Source organism: Venustampulla echinocandica, assembly GCF_003357145.1.
Source record: "Venustampulla echinocandica strain BP 5553 chromosome Unknown scaffold_15, whole genome shotgun sequence".
In the NCBI taxonomy this organism is placed as follows: domain Eukaryota; kingdom Fungi; phylum Ascomycota; class Leotiomycetes; order Helotiales; family Pleuroascaceae; genus Venustampulla; species Venustampulla echinocandica.
The window spans coordinates 376,338-404,193 of NW_022474220.1; the positions used below are offsets into that span (position 1 = coordinate 376,338).

The 27,856-nt window shown below is 47.8% G+C and overlaps 13 protein-coding genes across 13 annotated transcripts; 5 read left to right on the plus strand and 8 right to left on the minus strand.

Annotated features, from left to right (window-relative positions):
• Positions 1–246: 246 nt before the first annotated feature.
• On the minus strand, positions 247–1,825 carry BP5553_10491 (uncharacterized protein; the record flags this gene model as incomplete). Its single annotated transcript, XM_032019114.1, has 6 exons — positions 247–262; positions 321–418; positions 470–1,171; positions 1,224–1,452; positions 1,571–1,665; positions 1,721–1,825. The coding sequence occupies 6 exons, from the start codon at positions 1,823–1,825 to the stop codon at positions 247–249; spliced, it is 1,245 nt and encodes a 414-aa protein (XP_031864821.1).
• Positions 1,826–2,536: 711 nt separating this feature from the next.
• On the minus strand, positions 2,537–3,565 carry BP5553_10492 (uncharacterized protein; the record flags this gene model as incomplete). Its single annotated transcript, XM_032019115.1, has 3 exons — positions 2,537–3,100; positions 3,156–3,462; positions 3,522–3,565. The coding sequence occupies 3 exons, from the start codon at positions 3,563–3,565 to the stop codon at positions 2,537–2,539; spliced, it is 915 nt and encodes a 304-aa protein (XP_031864822.1).
• Positions 3,566–4,672: 1,107 nt separating this feature from the next.
• Positions 4,673–6,098, plus strand: BP5553_10493 (uncharacterized protein; the record flags this gene model as incomplete). The annotated part of the gene is made up of 5 exons (XM_032019116.1): positions 4,673–4,726; positions 4,782–5,488; positions 5,543–5,691; positions 5,745–5,888; positions 5,950–6,098. The coding sequence occupies 5 exons, from the start codon at positions 4,673–4,675 to the stop codon at positions 6,096–6,098; spliced, it is 1,203 nt and encodes a 400-aa protein (XP_031864823.1).
• A 73-nt stretch (positions 6,099–6,171) lies between these two features.
• BP5553_10494 (uncharacterized protein) lies at positions 6,172–6,779 on the minus strand (the record flags this gene model as incomplete). The annotated part of the gene is made up of 2 exons (XM_032019117.1): positions 6,172–6,546; positions 6,606–6,779. 2 exons carry the CDS (start codon positions 6,777–6,779, stop codon positions 6,172–6,174), a joined length of 549 nt encoding a protein of 182 aa, XP_031864824.1.
• Positions 6,780–7,692: 913 nt separating this feature from the next.
• BP5553_10495 (uncharacterized protein) lies at positions 7,693–7,975 on the plus strand (the record flags this gene model as incomplete). Its single annotated transcript, XM_032019118.1, has 2 exons — positions 7,693–7,705; positions 7,755–7,975. 2 exons carry the CDS (start codon positions 7,693–7,695, stop codon positions 7,973–7,975), a joined length of 234 nt encoding a protein of 77 aa, XP_031864825.1.
• Positions 7,976–8,211: 236 nt separating this feature from the next.
• On the minus strand, positions 8,212–8,558 carry BP5553_10496 (uncharacterized protein; the record flags this gene model as incomplete). Its single annotated transcript, XM_032019119.1, has 2 exons — positions 8,212–8,298; positions 8,361–8,558. The coding sequence occupies 2 exons, from the start codon at positions 8,556–8,558 to the stop codon at positions 8,212–8,214; spliced, it is 285 nt and encodes a 94-aa protein (XP_031864826.1).
• Positions 8,559–9,034: 476 nt separating this feature from the next.
• Positions 9,035–9,931, minus strand: BP5553_10497 (uncharacterized protein; the record flags this gene model as incomplete). Its single annotated transcript, XM_032019120.1, has 3 exons — positions 9,035–9,111; positions 9,168–9,470; positions 9,526–9,931. 3 exons carry the CDS (start codon positions 9,929–9,931, stop codon positions 9,035–9,037), a joined length of 786 nt encoding a protein of 261 aa, XP_031864827.1.
• A 763-nt stretch (positions 9,932–10,694) lies between these two features.
• BP5553_10498 (uncharacterized protein) lies at positions 10,695–11,450 on the plus strand (the record flags this gene model as incomplete). Its single annotated transcript, XM_032019121.1, has 3 exons — positions 10,695–10,797; positions 10,850–11,257; positions 11,332–11,450. 3 exons carry the CDS (start codon positions 10,695–10,697, stop codon positions 11,448–11,450), a joined length of 630 nt encoding a protein of 209 aa, XP_031864828.1.
• Positions 11,451–12,411: 961 nt separating this feature from the next.
• Positions 12,412–13,265, minus strand: BP5553_10499 (uncharacterized protein; the record flags this gene model as incomplete). Its single annotated transcript, XM_032019122.1, has 4 exons — positions 12,412–12,530; positions 12,607–12,860; positions 12,916–13,035; positions 13,084–13,265. 4 exons carry the CDS (start codon positions 13,263–13,265, stop codon positions 12,412–12,414), a joined length of 675 nt encoding a protein of 224 aa, XP_031864829.1.
• A 1,296-nt stretch (positions 13,266–14,561) lies between these two features.
• Positions 14,562–15,127, minus strand: BP5553_10500 (uncharacterized protein; the record flags this gene model as incomplete). Its single annotated transcript, XM_032019123.1, has 3 exons — positions 14,562–14,564; positions 14,626–14,732; positions 14,902–15,127. 3 exons carry the CDS (start codon positions 15,125–15,127, stop codon positions 14,562–14,564), a joined length of 336 nt encoding a protein of 111 aa, XP_031864830.1.
• Positions 15,128–15,787: 660 nt separating this feature from the next.
• BP5553_10501 (uncharacterized protein) lies at positions 15,788–17,763 on the plus strand (the record flags this gene model as incomplete). Its single annotated transcript, XM_032019124.1, has 3 exons — positions 15,788–15,820; positions 15,872–16,512; positions 16,569–17,763. 3 exons carry the CDS (start codon positions 15,788–15,790, stop codon positions 17,761–17,763), a joined length of 1,869 nt encoding a protein of 622 aa, XP_031864831.1.
• Positions 17,764–19,191: 1,428 nt separating this feature from the next.
• BP5553_10502 (Uncharacterized protein) lies at positions 19,192–21,633 on the plus strand (the record flags this gene model as incomplete). The annotated part of the gene is made up of 1 exon (XM_032019125.1): positions 19,192–21,633. One exon carries the CDS (start codon positions 19,192–19,194, stop codon positions 21,631–21,633), a length of 2,442 nt encoding a protein of 813 aa, XP_031864832.1.
• Positions 21,634–22,054: 421 nt separating this feature from the next.
• Positions 22,055–24,082, minus strand: BP5553_10503 (uncharacterized protein; the record flags this gene model as incomplete). The annotated part of the gene is made up of 3 exons (XM_032019126.1): positions 22,055–23,430; positions 23,486–23,767; positions 23,818–24,082. The coding sequence occupies 3 exons, from the start codon at positions 24,080–24,082 to the stop codon at positions 22,055–22,057; spliced, it is 1,923 nt and encodes a 640-aa protein (XP_031864833.1).
• Between the last annotated feature and the right edge of the window lie 3,774 nt (positions 24,083–27,856).

Genomic DNA, 27,856 nt, shown 5'->3' on the forward strand with positions numbered 1-27,856 from the left:
CGGAGAGCCCCTCGTCCCGCTTTCAATTCTCGTGAAGAATACTCTCAAAATGAGATATGTTATTACTAAAAAAGTACACGATAAATTTAATTTACATTAACAGCTCTAAAAGGTTGTGCTACATGACCCCTTTATCAACAATGGGAATGAAATAAAAGGATTCTAGTATAAACGAACGCATAGTGAACGAGGGAGATAAGATACAAAGTTGTCATTACAATCTTCCTACAAGTGCTTGTCGAATATTCAGAACAATACAAACCTAGAATAAAGGGGCATATTAGTACATCCTAGAGCATATCGGGCTTGCGGGGACTTACGGCCTCAGCTCTAGCCATCCCCGCCAGTCGAACTGTCGATTGTGTTTATGCTGCATAGCCCACAGCTTCTCCAACACCGCTAGAGGGCGATCTGCACGCTTTTTAATCTATTAGCCCGGATTCTAAAGGAAGTAAATTCGAACACGTACAAATATACCCTCCGTATCCACTGACATCTTCCGCCGGATAAATTTCTCCTTACCGACGTCGTTAAAGATAGCAACGCCTGCCATAAAGAGGCCCCAGTAAAGGCCGGTTTCTAAACCATGGCCCTCGGGGGTCTTCTCTGCAATCTCTAAGATCTCGTTAATAGCTCGAGCTAACTCCTGGTCCTGCGAAGGGAGAGCATAGTCTGGACGCAAAATCTGGGAGATGTATATCTTGCATCCGTAGAAACACAGCCTTGTCCTCGAAAATGCCTCATTCTCCAAGCTAGCTGACTCACTAAGAGTCGGAATAGTCAATACCCTCCAGTCATTGCTCATATCGGGTAGCTCTGCCGGGCAGGAATCCCACTGGGCTTGGAGAGTAGCCGTGGCGGAGTTGCTCGTGCCAGGCCGTAAATCTGAGAGGCCCGTTATCAGGGTCATTAACGCGGAGGTACGATCGGCCACCGCGCCTCTGGAATCGTAGTATGGCCACCGAACGATTTCGCCTCCGTTAGTTATGTCGCCAGCCCAATAGGCCCCCTTGAATGATGGGGCACGACCAGAGAAGGGTAATCCGGAAATGTCGAGTAGACTGAAAAGTCGCGTCAAGTAGTGTCCCGGCCGAGGACCCCCCCGGGAGTCAATCAGCCCTGCAGCTCCTTGGAGATGCCCAAGCCAACTGCGCTCCTGGGTGTATGATATCTGAAGGCTGTTAGCTTGGTTTCTTGCCGGAATAGGAGTCCAGGAATCCAACCTCGTAGACACACAGGAGTAGACAAGCTCCAAGCGTAGCATCTGACCCTGCATTATCCGAATCGATATCTAGGTATAGTTGGTTAACTGCCGAGGCATAGAACCTGGCTGCAGAGGTTTTATGCTGGTCTTGCGGGATGCTAAGTCCATATTCCTTGTTCGTCCTTGACAAATGGCCTGCGGCAACTGCCCCTATCGAGCAGAGGAATAGGGCAAGTCGACTCCCTAACCTGCTGGATCAAGTCGTAATATCGCTGAATTCGTGTAAAGGAAGATCTCGAGGAAATGCTATAAACTAGGATGAAAACTTCCGTGCCGCGAATCCATGAGTCTCTTAAAGCCCGATACATTTCCAGGTCACCAGTATCGAGAACTTGTAGCATGCAAGGTTGCCCATCTATCTCAACTTGTTTTCTGTACGAGTCCTCGATAGTGGGAACGTGCTATGGAAAACGTAAGCATGGATATTGAGTCGTTGAAGATTTTGGAATTGCGTACAGTCTCAACGAAATGTTGTAAGCATAACTGTATGACCAAGGCCGTCTTCCCAACATCTCTATCTCCCAGCACCATCAGCTTGTACAGGGCCTTGTCGCTTGCCATGATAAGGAACGCTGTGAAGACGGCGGCATTGATCAGGACGGCGAATAAGAGAAACTTTTGAGGGATGGAAGGAAGGACATTGACCAAATATAGGACAATTCAAGAAACAGGATTTGCGGAGGGCTTAGCTGTGATAGCATTAAGAAATCGGGGATTAATTTCTGCCTGCTGCGGTACCGTTAATGCACGGTCTCATACATATCACACTTGCGCGGCATATGTCTTACTTAAGATAGTCCTCCCTTCCTGGCCTCTGTTTCTGCACATGAGGTATCGGTTGAGACGGATTGGGCCAGATCTCCCACGCTCGAGCAACGACTTCCGGCGTCGCGTTAGCAAGAGCTGCTCCTGCGCCGCAGTAAAGACAGTAAAGACAGACAGGTAAGGGGTTTAGGCCTAGCCTCGTTAAAGGGCGAAGAAACTACAGTTAAGAGCGCAAAAAGTACATTACATATCATCTGCAGACAAAGAGAATGCCATTCCAACACAATTTCTCAAATAGTGTCATATTTCACTTTAGTATACAAAACGCTTAGGAGGCAATACAATCCTCCAGAAGCTGCGCTGGCCGCTACAGCCAGGAAAAAGATACGGTCCATTCGAAGACGAAGTAAACCGCTATTCGACAGATCTGTCCGTTTCAAACGTATTAGTCACGGCATTGCACCGCCTCTATAGTAAGAGTAAAAAGCCGCGGCCGTGGCCGAGGCTTCATTTCTCATGTACTCTTCCCTCTCGCAAAACGCCCAGGTTTTCATAGCCCTCGCCCTCGCTGGGTTCGGTAGGGCCGCTGTCCGGTTCGATCCTGCAACTAGTGAAGACCTTGCCGAGGCCGCCCGCTAAGGCTGGCAAGTATGACTTGAGCACAAGGAGTTCCCAGGATTCATCCGGCAATTCATACATCTGTAGAATCTCCTTGCTCTCGAGCTTGCTAAGCTTCTTATTCGTCTCTGCGCACGGCCTAAAATGAGAGAGCCGCACAAGAGTGCACGAGTCCTCGACCGGCCTAAGAAAAGCAGGAGAATCCCCTTCCCCGTTCTCGAGATAATTCGCCGTCCGGTATTGATCTTCCATGACGATAGGAGCCATCCGAAATCCTGCGAGGTGCTGGGTGGCGTGGAACCCGGATAATCGACGAGCGCTCGCGACATATTGCTGGATGAACGGACGAAAACGAAACCTTGTGGAGCGCGCAGAGAGCCGAGCATGCAGAAGCTGGAGTGATTGACGAAGAACGATTCGGAGGGTACAAGTATTGAGGATGCTGAACAATATCTGCTCCGTGTTAGCCCAGTCCGTAGGCGATAGAAGAACACATTCCCCGACTTACGCAAGCAGAGAAGGCTAGATCGCTATAGCCTATGCTACCCACTACAAAGAAAGCCAAGGCAAGAGCGGATACGGAGAGTTGTAAAAGAGCATGGCCTAGGAGAGGCCATCCTCTAGACCACGGCAATCCACGATACCACGGCGGCCGACATGGATTCTCGGGCGGAACAGCACTCTTTGTAAGCGCCGCGGCGCGCAGAGGCACGAGAAAAATGTATGTGAATCCGATGCATATAAGGAGGTAGTCCCCAGAAGTCGAGAGGAGCAATGCCTTCAAAACCAGTGAAAGCTCAGCTTCCCGTACGATGCTACCGCCAAAATTAGCAGCCGGCCAAAGCTAAGGTGCGGCTCATATGTATGACCATACCAGATGCAAAGCCCAGCAACTCTGAGACCCGTCCATAAGCACATTCCAAATATTAACCAGCTGCGTAGTAGTAGGAACTCCAGATACACCAGGATATTCAGCACCTCGCACATTTCTGACGCCCCATAATTCCCCACCAGCACACCCACGAAAGCTCTCAGATTCGTCTCATCGCCTACCCAGTCAGTTTAAGCAAGGCAGAGGCAGGTGTGGGAAATACCTCTGGTTTGGATAGCGCAGGCCACTCCCAAAAGGCTGCTGGAAATAGCAGAAGAAGCCACCCACAGCACGAGAAGCGATCTCCTGCGGTTGGTTGGTAGCATGTATCCAAGGAGCCTGATGACTGCAACGACGACGCTGTATGAAGAGAGCCATATCAATAGCTTTGAGGAGAGAAGACTTCCCGCTGACGAAATGGAAAGGGCATGCAAGGCTCGCGAAGACGTGTGAGAATGCATTATGTGTAATGAGATAGTAAGGAGCGAATAATGTAGTGCAGGCCGCCCATCGTACAAGCAGGGGATGCTTCGCTCAGACAGTATGGTCAACGTGAAGCTACAGCGATGAGCAGTGAGGGCCCATGCAGGTTGCCTTGTTCTTATACCACGATACCCCAAGGGCTGCCTCGTTATGGCAGCTTCAATTCTGACATTGAGTTAGATCTCCACGTTTCAGTAGATAGAGACCCATAGTCCCGATATGGAAGGCCGCGGCCTCCTTACTAAGCTCTGGCTCATCACTATTTGGTGGAATCAAGCATCTTTGCTAGTTTGGAGGCGCTATTCTTAGATCCGGGGATAAGATGCCGACAGTCTTAGTCTCTGTGGGCGAGATGCACTTAGGCAATCCATCGCATAAGCTAGCGAGAGGATGCCTACCGGCGAACGAGCCGGGGAAGGGCGTTGTACTCTAGCGGGGGGCAGGCGGCTTGGCGCAGGGGTCAAAGTTCCTCTGAGGAACTTTGACCCTTGCTTCCTTGTGCCCTACTATACTCTGTCTGATCCTCCAGTATAGGCTTCTTTGTAACACCCCCTCAACTGTTGAATCAACAGTTCACCGGGAATGGGTTCAGCTATTAGCCATGAGGTATGACGATTCGGTAAATTGAATTTTATGGTTTGCTCATACAGACGCGACAGGTTCCAGCGCCAATGGCAACAAAGCTCGAGGAGCTTGGGGATGTTTTCTGTGCTGCTGGGGATCAGGTTGGTAGTGACACCCCGATTATAAGGATTTTTTTTTGACTTGCCGCAAATCTAGGAGGTCGGAAATCTTCTCAAAACCCTTCGTGAGAGTCCTCATCGATTACGCTCCTTACGGGCCGCCTTGCTTCACGGCGCAGGTCCCGGGCAATCTTCAAATGAGTTCGTTGAGCCATCAGAACCTATGAAGCTATTAGAAAAACTACCAGAAGAGATATGGTTGGGTGCTTTCGCAACGGCGAGCGGTGAGAAGCTATCAGAAGATCAGATACAGAGAGTCTTGCGCGTTGTCCAAGCTTGGGCATCTGTGGATGTTAAGCGCCTCAAGGCAGATGCCTTGATCTGGGCCGAAGACCCTTCATCTTTCCGCAGAACAAATATCCGAGGACCTATTTCCCATAATCTTGACCTTATCGCCTTCTACTTCGATGCATTCGAGCAGATCGAAAACGCCCCGAGGCTGGATCCGATGCGGAGGAAGATTATCCTACTCAAGACCTTCAAGCTCCTTCAGGAGGAGGAGCGGAGCCTCCGACGTAGGAAGAAAATCCAACAAAAGAAAGGACAAAACAGTTCATCGGCTAAGCCGATAGCAACATATCGATCAATGGCAATCGACGCGGTTGCGCAACGTATTTGGGGAAAACTCCCAAATGAAGAATACGCTCGCAGACGGAAGACATTGACACGCATGACCCGCCACGGTGAGAAATGGAGCCTGATCCGGCACCGAGGCTTGATACTAGGTCTCGGGAAGTCACAGTTGTAAGCATCAACCTCTATATTCAAGGGCGAACCCATTGAGAATTTACGATCCAGGTTTGAGCAGCGAAAGTGGGCACCTCTTGAGATAATGGCGATCAATAAATACCTTGAGTCGATACCACTCTATGCCATACGGCACGAGTTGGAAGGTGCCATGCAAGCGATCGACCAAGAGTATTCTTACGGTGGACTTCAGGTTCCCTGTAAGTCCCAGATCCCCACGAAACAGATTATTGCCGGCTGATGCCTAGGATAGATCAATTGTCTCTCGATTTACCCTCCTCCCACCCAGACGGAGGTGGACAATCTAAAGAAGCTTCGAACAGTCCCACATACGCAGCGGCTGGCATACCACCAGTCACAGAAAGACGAAGTCAAGATGAATCCGCCAACGACCAAGGTAATAGCCGCCCGGCTCCCAGGCGAAAGCGTCCTGATATATATGCCCTGTCTTTAACTAGGTTGTGGTCTCGCTGACACGGGGATGACAGACCAGGTTCGGCAAACTGTTGGCGATACCAGAGAGTCGCACATTCCCGATGTCTCCCAAGCACAGTCAGGAAATGGTATGTCTATCGTCAGAACTTGCAAGCAAAGAAAACCTCGTTAAAACGTGTAGCCAATGAACCCGACTACTACGACTTCTTCAATACTTCAGCCAATCCATTCTGGCCGCCCGATTACTATGACTTCCTAGACCCTTCAGCCGTATCTCTTGGTTGAGCCACGATAGTCCAGAGAGTCAGGATTGCGAGTCCGACTTGGCCCCTACCTAGATTTGGATTGAAAGATTGAAGCGCATCTCCCGAAGCACATAGCACCTCTCCGCTGTCCAATTTGTGGTGCTGAGCCGGGCTCCCAATTCCAGGTAAGCCTTTGTCATGATCTAACGCGCCGAGAGCTAGGATTGTAACGACTTTCCCAGAGGTTGTTCCGCTTGGCGACTGACTCGAGGGACAGTTAAATCTGGTGTAGACGACGGCCCTTGAAGCGCTGAACACCTGGACTTGTTCAGGTTGGACATTGAGGATCTGTGCGGCATGTCGTCCACCAACAGCCTTGAGGACCGTCAGCAATCTGGGTTTGTATTTCGCATAGCATAAATAATCGGGAATACCTCATATTTGACAGCGACCGCTTTGGTCTTCGCAGTATGGGGGAGAGGCTGGAAGGGCCGATCGAATGTGTTGATCAACAGGTCTGGGTTCTTCTCCTGTATCCAAGCCATCAGCTCATCCCGAGCAGCGTCCGCCGTTGCGGCATCAGCGCCTAAATCCTTATAACTGGCCATTACCGATGGGATGCTGCAAAGTATAGCGTGGAGTTTCTAAACAGAGCGTTTGCAAAATTTCTTGAGCGGAGGCCAGACTTGCGGCGGGGCAAATCTCGGTCCATCACCTCGCTACCGATATGGCATGGCATTCTGCTTTCGGGTTTTATGGATGTCAAGAACAAACCAGCAGCTTATAAATAAATTTACAGCTGGTAGGTACTAGTTAACCTAAGCTAGTAAAGTATCCTTTATCACCTCCAAGTTCACTTAGTTGTTCCCTAAGAGATGGCTGCGGGCGGAGTGTGCCAGTTCGCGGGATCAAGCTATCCCTAAAGAGGAAGCACACACGTGCTACTGCTTTCCACCATACTGCTCACCGCTGCAATTTCGCCTCAGTTCTCACTAACAAGATAACTGCATGTGCCCTCCTCACTTCGTCCTTCATCAACTAAGTTATATGGCGTTTCGGTATATTTTGACCAATTCAAGACGTTTATCCCTAACTAAGATTGCTTATTCATCTCACGTGTAGGTACACCGGGTATTCTCGACTCCGGCCTTCTTGATTGTCGCGGCAGGGGCTTGATCCCAAGGATCGCGCCATCGATTCCAGATAACCCTCCCGCAACTATAACGCCAACACACTGCAAAGAGAGCGTCAAGGAAAAACAGGAGCCAAGGGATATCTGTTGATCAGTCTCGAGATCCCCCTTTGCCTTCAGGTGGCCCTGGCGCTGAGAACCAGCATCCATCAGCCCACAGCGGCCACGGGCACTTGAGAGAGGTCGAGGCACCTGTTCAAACTGCAGAGAGTCTTGGCCTCGCAACAGGCACATCAGCCACGCAAGGTCAAGATGTGGCGGGCACTGACCCGTCGGGCAGGCCAGGGGAGCCACCGGATTATGAAATGGGCAGAGGGCGCACCAACAGCATGGAGACTTCAGGTGAGATTTCACAGGTCTTCTTCGAGAGCCCAGCTAATTACTTGTGAAGATGCTGGTCCAAGAGGTCCGATGCTACCCAGCACAGTATTAGGAAGCCCGCACCCCACGCCACTGAATCTCAGCGCAGCAGGCAACGCACCTATGGCAAATGGGAACGTTGACTGGGACGTCTTCGAACCCGACGATCCTCTCGAGCTAGACATCTTTCACCCGGATTTCTTTCCATCCATATTTCCCCCAAACGGCTTCTCAGCAGCCGTGAGCGAATAGGCCTCTCTAACGGCCTAAGAGCAAACATTCCAATCAGACACAAGAGCAAAACCGCCCCCTTCATTTTTATCCCAGATATGCGGCGCATCGCAGTTGGCTACGAGAGCATCACCGCTCATCAGGGCTTGATTAGCGGAATCTTCGCCGACTTGGGGCAGCCCGTTCTCCAAAGATAGCCTGCCTAGCGCAAGGAAGATCGTCACATTCGCTAGCGCTTTGTTTACTCTCTTCTTCTCTCAGGCGCAGTACAGCACCAGGAATGACCTTTCGAGTGTCGCGTCTTGTGCTTGTAGGAAATCAGCAGCTAGTCGCTTGCCCTTACTCTGCCACCTCGTCAGCACACCGTGATTCTGAATGAGCGCCTTCTGCGTAGAATAGCGCATACGTGAAGAAAATCCGCCACTAATGAACTCGTCTTTTGCAGGTCTAGGGACTCCAATTGGACATCCAAAGACAGCACCTTATCAAGCTGCTTCGTCACAGCGCCGGGGTTCCGCGAGTCGAGGAAACTGGTTAGTTCTGCATGTGCCATATCAGCAGACGCGCGGTCGACCGCCTGTGGCACAATCGTCGATGAAAGCATTACCGGAGGGCACAAGGTGGTCGGATGTTGGAAGATACGTGGGGTTTTTGACCTCGGAACAGTTCTCGGTCGACAAGGCGCGAATCATAATTTTAGTCTCGCTTGTTTCAGCCTGGGGCCCAAGACGGCCTGACGGCATCGTCGCGTGATAGGCAGCATGTGACCCTCCCGCCCTGCTAAGAACCCCATAACCATAAAAGTGCGCGGGCCTCCCATTCGCCTTTACGGCAATCTGCCGTCGCCCTTGCATTCAGCCCTTCCCGCTTCTTCGAGCATTCGTTTCGAGCCCTCTGAATCGAAGGATATTCCGCAAGTGTAAGCGCCGCAACTCGAAGCAAAGAGAATCGATGTCGGAGGAAGACAATGGGAGAGGGCATTTGAGGAGACGGAAGCTGAGAATGTGCATAAAAGTCCCTTCTTTCACTGAGCAACCGAGCAGTGGCTCCTAATACTTCTAGCTAGCAAGGGTGCCCCTTTTATGGAGAGTTTTCAAGTCCTCTGCCTTCAGCCATCCCCTTTCTTGATTCCTGCAAGTCGAGACAATTTTCAATAACTGTGAGGTTAGATCAGTTCAGTATTATACCCAAGGGAAATATCGAGTAAGATTACCAACTACTATTCGCTCTTCTTCAACGCCATATTGGTAGTCAACCAAGCCGTGCTTCTCAATAGCATCGCACATTTCAGTCAGGCCTTCGGCCATCTCGTTGACAGACTCTTCAGACATTAAGCTCTGTCGGTGCTGTATCCGCTGCCCGGGCTCCTGCATATCACTCTGCTTTTGGAAGAGGCTAACCCAAGCAGTATTAAACTCGTCCCACAGCTCTTTTCGCTCTGTGTAAACTGCCTTCGCAGGCGCAATATTATTGCCAATCATATCCGTATAAACAGAGACATCATCCACAGTAAGTCCTCCAGTTGGAGAAACTATTAGCTTCTAGGTCCGACAGAAGAAACAATAGCTCACCGAGAACCTCGACATGCCCCGCGAGCCACTTTGATTCTTCTAAGAGCGACTGACTTGCCATAGCCAGTCGACCGTCAATGATATTCTGGAAGATCTCCTTCATTGCCGTCCGATACTCCACGTACCTAGGCCCTATCTCAGGGCCCTGAGGCTGCAGAGCCTCCTGTTGAAGCGTCACATCTAGGTTATTAGTGGCAAAACCCTGCTCTTGTCGTTGGTCTTGCAGGTAGCTGTGTTGGTGCTGTAAAGGAGTTGCTAGTGACTCTGATGCAGGATAAGGTCGGTAGGAAGGCATGTTGAAAGTGGCAGGTTGATACCCATCAAATGAAGAACCCCAGCACTGTGCAGGATCCTCAGTAAGATAGGCTATTTCATCCCATCCTCTCATACCGATAATGGAGTCCATGACTCTGGTTAATACCGGTAGGCTCTGTTACTTTACTCGAGCGGATTAAGAAATAACAAACAAGAGCGCCAATTTTCCGTATTAGACACAAGGTGGCATTTCGCAGTGCGACCCAGCCTGGTGTGGGAGAGGGAGACCGGACGTATGTATATTTATATTAGTGGTCCTGGGGCTCCGATACCCCAAAAGCCTCTTTCGCTCTTAGGCCAGAACGGTCTGCAGCCGTCTTTGCTGAGTCGATCTTCATGTAGTGGCAGCTCGCTCAGGGCACTGTATCCGCTTCCCTATCTCAGGGGCCTGGGGCTGTAGACCTTCCTGGAGCGTTTGATGGCTTTGGAGCGGGGCGTGGGTAGTGGGCCACAGAGTATATTCTAGGGGATAGCTTCTAGTCCTTAGGGGTTATTGTAGTTATCCATCTCTGCTTCGGAAAGCAGGTCACCTGAGAGTGTTATAGTAGCAATATTTAAGTCTCATGTAATAATTCTAGGACTGTGCTACTCCTGCAAATACAGCGCCCAGTAGGGCCAATGTAGGGTCGAGCGAGGCAAGCTATTCTGCAAGTGGGACATTGACCCAACGAGAGCGGACCTGGATAAGCAGCCTTGGTAGAGCCAGTGAAGCAGATATAACATTGTCCCTCGGCACCATGCGCATCTACAGGTTTTCTAATGCCCTGCCCACGATTGCTCTCCGCATACATCTTTCCATATACGGGGGAAAGCTGCGGACCAACTGGCCATCCCACTGATACCTAACTTAAACAATGGCAACACCGGAGGAGCGTTTAGTAGCTCAGGCGGTAGAATGTTTTGGTCACATTATTGAGCCTATACCTCCGCATCCGAGATCCACATCGCTGGCTACGAGTATAGTACTCTCTTTCTAATTTTTTGCATACGTAGCTAACATGTAATAAAGCGGGCTTGCACCCGCTGGTGACCGAACTAGAACCATATCGGGCCTGGATACGCGGTAAACTTACTGATGATGAGTTTGTATCTCGCGGATGGGATTGCGCGGATCCTTCTCAGTTTCAAATACGGCGAACATGGGCTATAAAGTTAGATGAGACGTTCGACTTTCCCGAAGAGGGGATATCACCTAGTGCTATTCCTTCACTGTGTCCAGATCTATGCTTGGTCCCACACAACACCCAAGTACTTCATACCGAGACGACTAGCCCGGGAATGGCTCCTAGCTCGCACCTCTCTTCCCAACAAACAGTCGAGACAGGAAATCAAATAGCCAGTCTAATTAGTGGGAAGGAAGGGAAAGGGGTTGAAGGGGGGGGCCGAGATGCCAGGGACCGGGAAATTAAACAACGAGGTCAGTCACTTGTGCAGCGAGTTCGGAAATCAGCAGCAATAAGACTTTTGGCTTATGTTCTATTAACTTTACAGAAAACGATCCGCATTACTCTACTGTTTCGCAGAGAACTACAGCTTCCACAGGATTGAATCAACCGAAGCCTATGGACATAACGTTTATACTCGGACCCGAGCTCTCGGGGGATGGATGAAATAACGCGGATGGGAATATAGATCATTGGCGAGATGAATAGACGTCTATTAAAGATCGATGAAGTATTTCCTTAACCTTAGTCGCAGCTCTCAAGAATCGGAGTAGGAGCTACGTAATTTAACTCTTCCTTAACAATATCCGTGGCCCGAACGCTATCAGGCATATCTGTGTACTCTGCAACTTCCCGTCGCCGTTGTTCCTCCGCTACCCGGGCTTCAGCCTATGCCAACTTCTTTCGTAGATCTTTTAAGATACTCTTTTAACGTGCAGGAGGTTGGCGATATTATTTGCGTTCAGCCTGTCTTATTTACGCTCAACACGGAGAATCCAGGTTCCGTAGATTAGCCGGGGATAGTTCTCTCAGGCAGCAGTTCTATCAAACCAGGCGATCGAAGAAAACATATACTATACAGCTAACAGCTTAATTTTAGGTACTCGTCGTTGCTTATATCGAGATTCGTAAAAGGGGGTGGTATTAGGATTATGAGTCCGGTAGTAGAACGAAACAAGCTATAACCATCACAGGGGTCGGTATGATTTGTCGCAATGAGAAAGTACCACCGCACGGGATCCCCAGCTAAAAATAGATGGACTTCCGCTAACTGTTCTTGTTCGTGCTCGAACGGGCCTGCCTATCCTCGCTTAAAAATTTGGCATCGTCGCTGAACATTCGACAAAATTAAAATCACATGATGAAAACCGCGGGGCTCAGTAGACTTGCACATTTCACTAAATCTATGCTGTATTACAATCCTGTTCCCAAGTAGGAATACCGAACTAAGGCACTCACAACTAGCAACACTCCCGGCAAAGAGGCTTTGTTACTCCCATTTTGCTATGCTATAAAGCTAATGCAGGCCAACTTTCCACAGAATCTATCATCGAATTCGAACGCAAGAATCCAAGAATCGCCCGTTTACGCGCTAACCAAGCGCCGTTGAGAAAGCGACCTCGACTATCTATTGCACATTCGAATGCGAAGAGGTGAAGGCCTCAGAACTAGAGGCAGGTCGATTTATAATATCGTAGTGAGGGTCGAAAAAGTCATAAAAATCATGCGCGTTGCGAGGATCAAGTCCTGAACATGGGAATAAGGTCAGCATCAAATCTTCAAGGGCTTGATATCCCTTATGGCCTGCCGCGAGTGATCTTACCTGGCAATCCTCCTGCCACCCCAGCCTGGTCTACGACACTGCCTTCCGTTTCAGAAGACCTTTCGCTTGCTAGGTCAGAAGAAGCTTCACTGGAGACGTCGTCGGACGTGTCACTGAAGGCCTCATCAAGGGAGGTGACGGGAAACGGGTCAGGCCAAAAAACCTCCGGCTCCCCCATATATAGCGGCTCCCACATCTCTAACGGCTCAATGATGGTAGCATCTGCTCCAGAGCTATAAACCTCTACGTCCCTACTAGATAAGGATAGCTTGTTAGCAGACTGGGACCTACAAACGGCTAGAGACGTACAGTTCACGTGCCACGGAATTATCATCCTTGGGTCTCCCAGCTGCGTCATGGAGCTGTGCTCCTGTACGCTCGAGATCCTCAATAATACTCCAGGAATTTCCACAATCTCCGCTCCGTTTTCTATTGGAATTTTAGCAAGATATTGGTTCGCCATGGAAGGATAGATACCTTGATTTCTCTCTAGTAACCGATACCTCATATGTCTTAGTGATCTCCCAATTCATCTTGCCGGTTTGGTCTTCTGCCGTGACAGGCTGTTCGGATTGCAATAGGCTCGGGCTCGGGTTCAGGCTGCCCGGAGGTGTGACTGGTAATGGAGTGCTGAATTGGATCTTCTCTGCTGTAGCCATTACCAACGGAGTGGTAGGTGGTTTCGGGGTGAAAAACAAGATATATGTAAGAGGGAAAAGCTTGAAGATAGTAGAAGAGGTGAAATATCAGAAGTGGAATAGGAGACGATGATGAGAACTGGACCAGGAAATCCGGACCCTTATATACTCGTGCATTCTCATAGTGCACCTACATAAGACGTTCAATGGAGGAAGCCGATACCCCGTCCTCCAGCCCACGGAATGATCAAGATGGCTTCGTCAATTCATCTTGCAGAATGTGGAGAAGCAACAAATTGATGGGAGCACTGGTGGCGTTCGGAGTGAATGTTGTTGGAAGAGGTATTGGCGTATCAATTTGGTAGATCTCTAAAATGGAACACTTTAGTAAGGTTTCGGAAACACCGAGGCTCGTATACAGGACCCTCATTCCCGAAGCAGCTCGTGGCCCACGACTGATCAACATGGCTTCGTCGATTTATCATGCAGGAAATGCAGAGGAAGCAAACATTGATGTGGAACACTGATAGCGTTCGGACCTTGGGTATTGTTTGAGTTTAGATCTCCAAATGGAACCCCACCGTGTGGTGCCATTTCGATTCATTAGATCTTACCAAGTTTAGGAGGCCCCAACAAACCCGCTAGGTTTCATGGATTTGAGCTTAGCAGCAACGGTAATACCAGGCGCCTTCAGAGGCAATGTTGGGAGGAAACAGATTAGATATTGTCGGAGTTATATGGTGTATTGAGTAGTCGAGAAGACGTCACAGTCACAAGAACGCCAAAATCAGATGTACACAGTCAATGACATTCGTTCGCTCTCATCCACGAATAGTGCGCCCCAGAAATAGCCAAACTATCTTCCTCCGATTATATTGTGAATCCTAGTAGCCAGTTGATGAGTTTTTATCTCGATGACGATAAATATTAAACAAGCTCTACTTCTGAACCCCCCCTGCATCCAAACCACTGGTCGCGATTACACCATTTAAGACAGGGTATTCGAAGTGCAGATGTACTTGAGATGGTAAGAGCAATCTAGTAATATGAGTATTGAGTATGAAATATTTAGCAGTAAATATTGAGAGGCCTACCCATGTTGAGGAGATTAAGCTTCCAGGAATCCGGTTTGCTCCGCCGACGCCTAAAAGTATAATCATCGAGACGATAATCAAAATACACGAGATACCACCTCCTAGGAGATGCCGGTGAAGTTTCCCACTAATAGAAAGTAGTTTTAAATAAGAAAAAGAAAGGATAGCGTATAATATACAACTCGACGAGAGTAAGATAACTAGAATTGACGGCAGATCCTTATTACTATTTCCAAACCTACAATAGTCAACAGCAATTGTAAGTTTAGGCTTAGGTTGTAACTTACCATATACAAAGCCCAATATTCAGGGAAATATTCAAGATTGCTATTGCAAGAAGGACGTGTTGGAGCCGTGGGAGAATAGTCGTCATGGTTTGGGAGCATACTTCCACCTATCAACGTGTTGTTAGTATGAGAAATGTTCTAGTTTAGGGGTATGTACCTCGTATATTCCCACTATGCCAATATTTACAAAAAGCAAACAAATGTATGCAATCTGGCACCAGTGGCTACCTGATCTTCTTAGCGTTATTGCCCAGAGATGACGAGAATTGCTCATACCGTTTCTTGATGACACGAAGCCAAGAAGCAGGCCAGACGCCACGAGGGAGACAATGGACACAGTTAACTGCAATGGCTGGTGCGATCGCTGGTGCGATCGCAGTAGGAAATAGCCACCTAGTCGAATAACGGCCGCTATAAAGAAGGTGACAGAAAGGACGATGGCTGCTGGGAAGGGGATTGCATCTGCACCCGGGGAACCAGGGAGCCCGTACAAGACTGCCATTGGAGGGAAGGAAATGATCGGTGGGCAGCGAACAAATATAATCGGTGAGGGCAAAGGGAAAGCAAGGCAAACATGCAGCAGTGGTCAGGAATAAGGAGACGCTGATTGCCTCGTTCTGCAGCTTCTTCTTATACATTGAACGGGATCCTACGCTGAGCGCAATGCACATGATGGTGGGCCACAATACCCGATGTCTTTCTGGCTGGGTCCAGTTGATCGCTCACCTGAAATCAATGAATGAGACCGGGGAACTCCAACATACGGAGGCACACGAAGTTCAACTGGGATGGGAAATGGGAGAAGCAAATGGGCTGTGCCTCTCTTTGTGCATGTAAAGGCTGAGACATGATTACCCAGAGTAATGGAAGTGTTGGAAGGCGTAATGATTTGGAGAGGTAACAGGCCAGGGATTAGGTTGATAACATTCCATATTCACAGCAGGTCTGGCTGCATGCCCTAGCCAAATCAGGATCCCGAGGTGATGATAAAACACCCCCGCAGCGGGTAGAGCTAGGCGGAGTCAGGCTAGGCCCGACAGCCACCGAGACGAAATCCCCATCTCGTGTCGGAAGCTTGCCTCCCTCAAAAGTCAAATACGAACAACAGAAATATACTACGACTTGTCAATCTAGCATCACATCAGCATCACATCAGTTCAGGATGGCCGCCGTTGAGATTCATAACACGACTGAAGTATTGACCTACGATATACCAAGCTGAACTATTGTTAACCTCGAAGTCTAGGCGAAACAGAGATTGTATGACGCTCTCGACATTCTCGATGCAATCTCCGCCTATTCGATCAATCACCAGTTACCTAGCAACCAGCTATTCGATATAGATGTCCGCAAACGACTCCAAAGTCTATATACAAAGCCCCCATCTCCTATCTATCATCGGCTAGAGGAATCAGATGAACTCAGCAAGGATGAGAAAAAATCATTGTCGCCGTATTGTTACAAGATCGAAGTCTCGGCCGGTGATTTCGACGATGTACTCGGCGGGTTGGAAGCCCACTACAAGCAGATGAATGCTCAGAACTTGGCTAGCAAAGGCGAACTCATCGACACTATCATACGTGGCGGTGTATCCAAGACTATTAGGTCTGTTGCTGGGATACTGGATGTGATCGGTAGCTTGGCTCTTTGGCATATTCGGGAAGTGGAGGCAAGGACCTTGGCTACCCAGCGCGGGCATAAGCTCGTCAGCCAGGAGGACAAGAGCAACGCTGCCACGGAGATGTGGCAGTATCTGAGCAGCTACAACAGCGATGCAGACAGAGCAAAGTTGGACGCGCGGATCAGCGCGGGCATCCGGTGGAACAGATTCCTAGGCAGAAGGGAGATTGGCACAATTGTTGCAGTGTATAAGCTGCCTCTTAGTTTGTAGGTGATCTACTCTGTCGCAGCCGTTACATCCTAACAATCTTGCTTGTCCACAGGAAATTTTCGACGAAGTTGATTGTTAAACTGGCACTCATTGTGACGGACATGCCGGGGATACTGGACCGAGCGAAGAAAGCTACGCCTTGCTTGAAGAAGCTACTGGATTCGAGGCTCGGGCCATGGGCGGGATCCAAGAAGAGAGAATTACCAGTCCAACGCGTGCCAGAACTGAGCCCAAAACGTCGTGGGCCTGGTACTGAAGCCGAATCGGGTACTTCTGGCGGCAACTCCAATTCGATATGGGCACTGTTAAATGCGGCAGAGCACATTACGGCGGCTACACAAGGTCAGCAGTTACCGTCAGTCAGAAGTTCATCAACCACAGATCGGATAGCCTTGACTCCACCAGAATCACTGGTACCAGCAGGAAGTCATCTATTCGCCAGTGAAGGAGTGCTTCATAGCTCTGGATGGGATACTATCGCCAGTGGCCAGCCAGAAATTCGGAGCGATAGAGAGGAGTCGAGGGGTTTAGAGTCACAAAGCGAGGCGCTCGACCCACCTAGAAAACGAATGCGCGTTGATTCATTTTCACTATCTAATGAAAATGGGGGATCCATCGTGACCGCTGAAGCCTCGGCAGGTGTAAATCTACAGGCGGAAAACGTATCAAGTCTCGATTCATCCGTTTCCCAACTATCAGGTGGACCTATGTCTGACCAAGGAGGCACGACTAAGGAGACGAGTCCTGGGGATGCCAACTTCAGCGTGCCGCGGGATGATCATCATGTTGAAGCAAGTGAAATGAAAATAGCTGTGATGGCTGAGATGGACAAATTGGAGAGTCCTCTTGGAGGCTACGTTTTCAAAGGTATAAATACGAGCTGTATGAGATATCGAGAGGAGGAGAGGCGATGTATGAGATTTACCGATACTGTGCGTCTGCATATTTGTTATCATCGCGTAGGTGAGGATATCAAGTTGGAGCTTAGGATATGTCGGTCGATCGGGGAAGCTATTTTGCGAGCAATGAGATCGGTCAAAGAGTTAATGGACATACTTGGTGACTATCTTTTCGAAGGTATGAAAACCAGCAATTGGATGAAGGAACAGGAGAGGAAGGAAATATACGATTTTAGTAACGCTGTTTATGTGTCCTTTCTCGACGAAGATAATGGCAGCGATTGCAAGGTAGAAGTTCTATTGGGTTGTAAGATAGGATTGGATTTTTATAAAAATGCATTTCCTTAGCCTTATTGAATTCTATCAATAAGTAATAGTTTCTACCAATTTGAAGTTCGAATTTGTCACCGTTACAGCCCACCCTTTAGAAAGACGCATATTCTCTTCGTTTGTATCTGTCTTAAGCGTCCGTATACCCATACTTATGTGGCCATCTCCAGCCTTCCATGACATATATCTATCATAACTAACTGCAGTAAAAGTATGCTCTTCTTTGATCACTTCGTAATCTCCGTCGACAGTTTGTTCGGCCTACGTTCTTCGCATTAGAATCGGTAAGTATTTGGATAGGGGTCGAAGCTAGATCCTACCTCAGGCATTGTGGTAAGGAAAACTCTCAGCCAAGTACAAGATCCAAGCTCGATTATATGGGTTTCAAAAGTATTGTTTTGGCCGCTGCCGAGTCAGCTATACTGGCAGACGTGTAAAAAGAAATATATACCACTCTATAAGCTCACTGGAATGGAGTTGATAGGAACGGTCGAGGTCAAATGCTGGCGTATTTGTTTGAGGCTCGAGGTGGGGACGTTCCATTCGAGTTTGGACGTTCGAAGCGTAAGAGACGATGACTACGGAATGCGTTAGTGTGATGCTTGTCACTAGGTCAAGAACAATTCAAGAATGAAGGAGACTATCGCTCAAACGATCTCGCAGTGTTCTGGGGATGCTAGCGACTTGTCCTGTGTTCACCTTTGATGGAGGGTGGTTTGCCTGGTTTAGATGGGTGAGATGATGTCGTGAACGAGGGGCGACGTGAGAGAAATGTTGTTAGGATATATGGTGGGGTTCGAGGTGTGCCCATGTGATTTTACTGAGCAACCCGAGAAGACCCTAGTGCAATTAGGCTTCAACGGTTTAGGCTGCAAAAGGTGGGCCAAGCTTCGAAGAACGACAGTTGTCTGATCTTGTGTGCAACCACCATGGCATCAACGTGGTCCCAAGTGATTGCATGGCCATCTATCCTCGCGATGTCGGCCCCTTGGAAGCTTTCGTATCAACTTTAGATGATATCTGATCACTTACTTGCAATTTCGAGAGGTCTGCTGGACTTTTCCAAGTGGTGAGGCTCGGTGCCACTAAGCAATCTTTCTGATACTGCTGATGACAACCCGACGTAGTTAGGCTTCAATACCTTCGAATACCTTCGGCTGAATGGAGCGCCCTCAGAGTTTGCATAATTACTATACGTCGCCTGAGACGGTTCGCGAAGTTGTGAAGTTATATTGAGGAACTACGTTCTAGAATATTCCACACAGAGGGGGGGGTTTACAGGGTTTAAAATTCGACAAATGAAACTCGGCTACACCCTGCCAGAAAATGATCTCATCATAAGCGCGTTGCCTTGGCAATGAAGGTGATGTCTGCCCCAATCGATGTTAGGTCTTCCAAACATCGTCTTTATAATTTCAGCTCCATAACAATCCTACTCCTTCCACAATGTCCTCTAAGCCGGAATCGGATTATGCGCATTTTGAGCAGCTGCTTCGAGAAGCAGACGAGCGAGTAGAGCAGGAGCGAAGACGTGCGGAGGACGAGCAGCGCAAACGACAAGAAGCCGAGTCGCGAGCTGAGATCGAGGAAAAGAAGACAAGACCCACAACATTCGAAGAATACATACGTGCCTGCCATACACTTCTCTCGAAACCACTTCGTATTCAGACAGACAAGAGCCTCAGCACACAGGGCTCCATCACCAGCTCCAAGAACAAGCCCTGCCCTACCTTGTTGAAACCTTGGACAGATTTTCCAGTCCTGCAGCAGCAGCTTTTCGGAAGAATTTACGAATACATCCCACAAGACGCAGCACTTTTCAGCTCAACCCAATACCTTACAGAGCTCGGGCAAGACATTTGCGACCGGCCACTAGCAAGTGAAAAGGATTTGGAGGCATATCAGCGCTCAGCCGTTGAGCGACCGACAACGCACATCATCTCCCACCTTCAGCAGATAGAAGAGGCTCGCCGTGAGTTCAACTTGGGCGGTAGCATCATTTTCGAGAACCATGCCAACACCCTCAGTGATAGCAACGAAGAAGTTCAGCAAAGTCTGCATAATCTCCGCATTTCAGGCAAAGGACAAGCCTCAAGCTCGAATCCAAAACCGCGAAACGCTGATCAGATTTGTGTATACAGGGAGGCAGATGGCACACGGAGCCTGTCTATGATCGTGGAATATAAACCGTCTCACAAGCTATCGGTCTTCAATCTGCGGGCTGGACTTTTGCGAGCTGACAAAGGATCTATGAACATTCCGGAGGATGTCATCAATCGGATCACAATACCCACCGATCCAGAGGACAAGTTTGTGTACCACTCTGAGTGGTTGACGGCAGCAGCTCTCACGCAGACGTATACTTATATGATTGAGAACGGCCTCGAGTACAGCAAATTGGTTACAGGAGAAGCCGATGTTTTCCTTCAGCTCAAGGAAGATGAGCCACATACGCTTTATTATCACCTCGGTGAACCCAACATCGAAGCCGAAGCCCAAGACGGAGCTGATATCTTGTTGTGTCGTACCGCAGTCAGCCAGACCTTAACCTTCTGCTTGATGGCACTGGACTCGAAGCCTCGCAGCCAGAAATGGCGAAATCACGCGCTGGAGACTGCCTACAAGGCAGTGATCGATCACGAAGCAATCTTACGACAGATACCCCCTGAGGAGAAGACCTTGACTCCTCCGCCCTCGGTATTTCATGCCCGGATCCATCCTTTCAAGCGATCGCCAATTATATTGAGACCCAGAAAGTCACGGAAGGCAAGGAATAGCTGTGGCTCTGTAGACATACTTTTGCACGAAGATCCACAGAGTCCGTCTAGCTCATCGGATGAGACCTCTGATGTTGAAACGCCAAGCAAGTCCAGGGCTCGTACGAACCAGTCTGGTACTGGACAAATACACTCCATCAATTCATCACAAACGGCTGAAGATCGCGACGTTCGCCACCGACAATACTGCACACATGCTTGCTTGCTAGGGCTTGTTCGAAAACATCCATTGGACGATGCTTGTCCAAATGTCAACGTACATCGTGCTCATGGAGCTGGCATTTACCATGCTTTGGGCCGGAAGTCCCTTGCGAAACAAATGTTACGTCAGCTCGCCCAGGACCCCGATAGTGGATGCGAACCACTTGGAAAACAAGGGACCCGTGGTGCTCTGTTCAGATTGACTCTGGAATCGCATGGATATACGTTCGTTGCAAAAGGGACTGTGGTAGCATTCAAAGCAAAGTTAAAGCACGAAGGCTTAGTCTACCGGCACTGCGAAGCTCAAGGAAAGTTTGCACCAGTATCAGTTTACCTTGGGAATATCTCTCTCGGTCGCCCTTACTTTCTAGATTTTGGAGTTAGAATAGTTCACATGTTGCTCATGTCATGGGGAGGCGAGCAAGCACGCAAGGATTTGATGTTGGCCATAGGACGGGATTTGGCTGCGGAAACGAGCAGGGCGGTTGCAGAGCTGTTGAATTGCGGAGTGGAGCATCGTGATGTACGGGCACCGAACGTGCTATGGAATCCCGGGACCAGAAATGTGGTGCTGGTGGATTTTGAGCGATCGGAGATTTTGAAGCGGGTGTCAGTTCTTCAGGAGACGTCGCCGAACAGGAAGCGGAGGCACCTCTACTTTGACCCTGATGATATATCCTCCCCCCTTGCCTCGCGGTCGTTCACCAGCCCACATCCACTTGCATGCTGGCCTGGAAAAGCCTGTATTGCGACCATCGCGCAGCAACTACTTACATCTCCCGACACGAGCAGGCTTCCTGAAATGTCTGAGGAGGAGGTCCAATTGATTCCTTGGACAACTACACCATCGAAACCCTGGGGGCTCGAAGTTGCCAAAAGAGTTGGGGATGCAGAGGTGGAAGATATTTGACGAGCTAGATTCTGGGGAACACAGAAGGTGCTTCGTTTCTCAATAGACAGCTACGATCTGGCACTTTCACAAGAATATACAAAGATCGTAGTATTATACAATAAGATGATCAATATATTCAACAGGGCGATTAACTATTTGGGGAAGGAGTAACAGGCAAATTTATAGGTAAGGCGAGGACTAGACCTTTAGTATTAAAGCATTTAGTACTTTTGTTTTTTTGAAATATTTCTTTTAGGAGTCTAGGGAAACTATACAATATAATAGTACGAGGGATGTCGATGAAAGTCTCTTGAATAACGGATTTCGGATATATAAATTGTTTACAGTAAGGACGTTGCACTTTATATCTCTTTCCGATAACCTGATGAATCACTGTTCTGAAATCATGCTTAACCTAGCGCAGACGTAGCCTTCCAACTCACCCAGACCTCCGGCGTTTATTTGTCTTCTTGGACGTCTCCGAACGAGGCTTCAACTTGGTACTGTAGTGTACCTGCAATGTCCCCTTGCTCCTCTCCGGGAAGCGGTCTGAAATCTCATCCCACGATAAACCCTCTCCTTTTAGTTGCAGTAGAAGATCGTCGTCTTCGGACGAAAATCGCGAATTCCTGACAAGTTTACTCATAGCCCGTTCTTGTATAGGCGGCCGTTCTGAGTCTCTCCTGTTACTGCTGCTAGAGACGCTCTTAGCAATAACTTGTTTCTGCGATATTCTACTAGGCTCCGGTAGCAATTCTTGAGAAAATGTGAGACAGTAGACGACTTTCGATTCGATAGTCTTTAGTGTAAGATATCCATGAATAGGGATCTCTTCGCTCTCATGAATACCTCTAGGCGAGGTTGCCGCAGCCGCTTGATATAAGATATCGAGGGACTTAGTGGAAGGAGTTTCTACATCGTTGGGTTTTGTATCCTTCGCCCGCCTGACTCGTTTCCGAGAACGTGGTCGGCCTTGTATCTCAGAAGCAGCGGCGTCGCTTATATCGTTATAATCTTCGTCGTTAGAATCATAGGTGCCTCCATCAACTATTTCCTGGTCAATGTCGCGGGTCTCTTGTTCCGGGCCCGGGGCCGCGAGCAGAGCGACTGACTGGGGATCTTTACGGTCGTTAGATTCGAGTGCCGCAGAAACGGTGCTAACGGCGCTAGCCAGTCCAGTAGGAGCCGGCGTGCGTGGTCGCTTGCGGTAGCTATTTCTTGTAGTATCTCGTCGGCGACGATGCCTCAGCGGAGGGCCGATCGTCAAGTCTGGCTGTGGGAATTGAGCGGAATCGTGTTGGCCATCCTGCAGCTCAGAAACGGAGACGTTGCTATCGGAGGCTGAATTGTTGCAAGAAATAGCAGACGACCTTGATCTCTTTGTAGAGCGAGTGTCGGCATCGCCGTCATCATCTCCCTTGGCGATGACATCAATACCCTCGTCTTCCACCTCCTCGGTCACACCGAGGTCAACGTAACTCGCGGTCCGTTGCGCGATCTCGGTATTCACTCGTAGGGGCCTGGCTTGGTGTGTGACGGGCCCGTAGCCAGGGGAGGCTGATCTTGGACGGTCAGTAGCGAGCTGAAGCCTTGCTTTATCGGCTATGACGTTGTCGTTAGCGTCGTCTTGGTGGTATGCGACTAGACGATCAGAAATAAGTGTAGTTGCTAAGCCGAAGCCGTTACTGCCCGCCGGGTCGCTACCTGCAACGTGTAGAGAGTAGGAATCGCTTTTAGTGAGGTTGACGTCGAGATTGCTGTAGTCGGTTTCAGAATCGGCGCCTACAGATTCGTCGTCACTGAGTATAATTGGATCTAGGATCGGATGAGTAAGAAGTCCTCGACGAACTGAGAAACGCGGTATGCTTACCTTGTGTGTTTCCTTCTGTTGAGCGGTTACAGTCAACAGGACTGCTACCTCGAGTTCCACTGTCGACTTTTCCAGCTGTGCCACCGGAGTTCGGTTTCGCGCTCGTTGGGACGCTCTTCTGCCCTAGGCCTGCCAGGAGCTCATCTATATCAAGAAAGCCATCGTCGTCATCGCTGTTCGAGTTCGCGCTTGCTGAGACATCGTTCGGCTTTATGCCCGATAGGATCTCAGCGATATCCGGTAAGTCGTCATCGTCGTCGTTATTCGGGGAATAGCGTGTTGCTGTCGGCGACGTTAGATGCAAGTATTGTAATAGAAATCTCGACACGTACTTTGCCCTTGAACGATCTCCTGAACGGTATCATTTCTGCAACGCTGAGCTGAGGGTGGTCTCTGGGAGGGATTGCTGAAATCTCGGTTTTTGAGTATATGATCTTTCCACATCTCGTTCCGTGGACTGAGCTGCGAGGCAGTTTGGCGGACGGAAATAGGTGTAATTGATCCTCTAGATATAATTGAAGCCGTGAGCGTACCTGGAAAACGAGGAGGCCGGTTGCTTGAGGTTGAACGGGGTTGGTAAAAGATAATATCATCCATGGTGGGCAGAGGGCCGAATGTTCGAATTTACTCTTCGGGGGGGTTGTGAGGAGGATTCTGAGAGGGAAACACCGAGGTTCATATAGGCAGCACTCCTGTGCGACTGCGGCTTTCGAACATGGCGAGATGCATGAATATCTCTAAGGGAAGCAGCTCCACGCTCCCATATGCGTGTCCATCGTTTGTGTCGCGGCATGTGAGCACGCCAAGTCATCACCCGCGGTCGAGAGACAACTAGCTATTCTCATGCGTATCGCCAAGTTCTGCCCAAGCTGCTCCGTGTATGAGATCCTTCACATCTAAGGCGGATTCAGCCTACTAGACACCAGGGCACCATCCTCTCACCCTGCTGACGACAACTTCTGCGACGCAATTCTCGGCGGAGCAAGGCAGAAGCCAACTGCGTGGTCGTGCGGCATTTCTTCAATTGGCCAGATCATATAGCATGAAGGGAATGCCAAGCGTAAGCCTCCACTGTCGCAGTCATCGAGGGGCATTACTGTGAGGATCGTGATAGTGCGGCGGTAAGGAGAGAGCTGAGAGCTGAAACTAGGCTTATACTCGTACTTCATCATGCAGTGTGATCTAGAGGGGTCACCGTCGCGACAATCATGAGGATCGAATCCACGGCGGCAGATCGAGGGCTCAGACTTCAAACAGACTGTGCCGTCAGGCTTTGCAGCTGCGGCGACGCCGAGCGGAGATTCTGTGGGTCGAGAAGCGGGGAAGGTAGCACTGGCCGAGGAGGCATCCTTTTCGACTCGTTATGTCGCAGAACCAGAACGGCAGAAGAACGTCGAGCCCCTCCACTTGCTCGTGCCAGCCCCACTATGAATAGCGCTGCAGTCGGAATCTCTGGTATCCGGTCTCAAGATCAGGAGGCCTTTTTGCCATTGGGCATGTCTCTGAGGCGATGAGCCGGATCAGGCTGGTACTTGCGAGTGGAAGAGGTGACTCCGAGACCAGGACTACACCGCTACTCCTGCGATAGTGCTGCAGCCGATATCCCTAGTATCCGGGCCCGCACAACCACGAGTGGAGGCCCGTTGAAGGAGAGGTAACGAGGGAAGTGATAGATCGAGGATCGAAAGAGAGTTGTGAAGATAGTGGCAAGTCGAACGGTCCCGCGATAAGAGGAATTCGGATTCGGAGCGTTTAAAAGTCATAGGCTGAGAGGGATCAAAGCGTCGAATCTCTCTCGCGACACAGCATCGCCAGCCTGTTCAGAATTCGGGCGGTCGCAGCTGGGTGAAGTGGGACGGCTATCATGCTCGATGAGGATTTGCTGCGGGCAAGTTCAGTTGGTGCAGTGGGTCTAGAGGGAGGTACAGGGAGGGTAAGGCCGACCGATGTAAGGCAGACTTGACGTTGCGGGGAAGGTAGAGAAAGAGGGAGGATCAGTTGGGCGTGAGGGTAGCAGATGTGAGAGTTGCGAGCGAGGTGAAGAAGGGAGAGGAGGGGTTCTTATACACGACGTCGAAAAGCAGCGCCTCGGCGAAGCGAGGGCGCCCTGCCCGATCCGGCGACGCCAAACCGGAACAGGCGCGCGCGATGCTTGAACGAGCGCTGCTAAGCCCACCTGAGCGCGACCCCCCGAACGGGCGCCCCACTAACCGTCTCACAGTTTACTTTAGTCAAAAGAGTAATAAAAGAATATAATATTTATATTTATAACAAAAGTACTAAGTACGTACTATATAGAAAGATAAATACTACTTCTATTCTAGAATAATTATAGAAATCAATCTAATAGGATTTTATCGTTAAACTTTTACTTTCCAAAGATCTAATAATAAAAGTAATATACAACTTAATCTTAATTATTATCGAATAGTTTACGAAATATATAATCGCTATTCTATATTTAGAATCTAGTATAACCGAAGAACTTATATTCGCTTTCTTACAAGAAGTCGTAGTAAAATATAAAATACTAGAAGAAATTATTTCCGATCGAGATAAACTTTTCATATCTAAATTTTAGATTACTTTAACTATTTATTTAAAAGTTAAAAGAAAACTATCGACTATTTTCTATATATAAACAAATAGTAGAATAGAAAGAATAAATCAGACAATCGAAATATATTTACACTATTATATTAACTATAAATAGGATAATTGGGTATTGTTACTCCTATTTACTATATTTGTATATAATAGTATAATAACGAATATAACGAAAGTATCGCTATTCTTTACTAATTACAGTTATAACGTTAGTATTTATTACGAAGTTCAGACAACGAACGTCGACAACTAGTTAGTATAAATCTAAATAAATGAAATCAAAGATTTATATAAAGAACTAAATAGTGAATTTCAGTTTATTATAGAAAAGAACGTTTTATACTATAATTCGAAACGTAGTCAGGAGCTAATACTATAAGAAAGAGATAGAGTTTATTTACTTAGAAAAAATATTAAAACTAAACGACTAAGTAATAAACTAGAATATAAGAAATTAAAACTATTTAAAATTAAGAAGTTCAAAAGACGTCTGAATTATAAACTTACTTTACTAAAGACAATGAACATCTTTCCGGTTTTCTATATTTCTCTTCTCGAACTAGTACTACTAAATATACTACTAGTATTAATTACCGAAATAGAATTAATTAACTTAAACGCCGAATACAAAGTTGAATAGATATTAGACTATAAGTAAGTTAAAAGTACAGTCAAGTATTTGATCAAATAACTAGACTATTTATACTCAGAGAATATCTAGGAACTTAGGACTTATCTCAACTACTATTAGTTATTTGAGGAATTCTACTAGTAAAATTAAAGATCTTTTAGACAAAGTCGTCAGAACTTAGCAAAGGACTAAAGTCGAAAGAAAAGTCGCTATTTAAACTACTACTCGTAATAGCTAGTTATTTCGACTTTACTTTACGAACTACTTCCGTTTCTTCCTTGTCTTTTTCTTTCGTTTCAGCTACTTCTAACTTATCAAGAGAATGTAACTTCTTCTTTATTATTTTCTTACATTTTTCAACAAATACTTTCTTTTGTTTGCGAAGACGTAGGATTTTCGCTATCGCTACTTCCTCGTCTTCATCGAGTTTCCGCTCAAACTTCTTTATAGAAATTTAGTCGGAAAACAAGAATATTCGAGCTACTACGTTACAACTACTCTGTCTTTGACGAGTATATTCAGAACAGTAAGTAGAAGTCCCCGGATCTACGACGATATACTGTCGCCTAGACTTAGCGTAAGTAGAACAAGGAGATATTTCTTCAGTATTAGAAGAACGCTCGATTTCAACAGCTAAAGTAATTTACTCTAATCTTTTCTTTGAATATGAAAAGTTACATAAAAGTAGTATAATGAAAGAAGAAGAAAGCTATACCCGACGTTCGATGTTTTCGATATAACTTTTAAAACTAAAAGATTATACTAAGCTATATAAAGAATAGTATTACAAACGCTAACTTTATAACTTGAAACTCGGGTAAATATATAGTATTACTACAGAGAACTATAAAAGTATATAACAAAGTCACGTAATAGTAAGATCACAGGTCGGAAGTCAAATAATAAATAGAGAAAATAGTTGAAATTATCCAACTATCTAGTTTATCCGATTTACAAACGGATAACTAGTACTATCTATACTATCCAAAGAGCAGGAAAGTCTTATATAAGTAATATAATTTCTTTACTAGATAGAAGTTTCGTGTTTAACTTGAATATCAATTATAACAGTTTACTTTGATTACTTTGACTCCTTCCGTGATTCACTCACTTTAATATCATTTACAGATTAT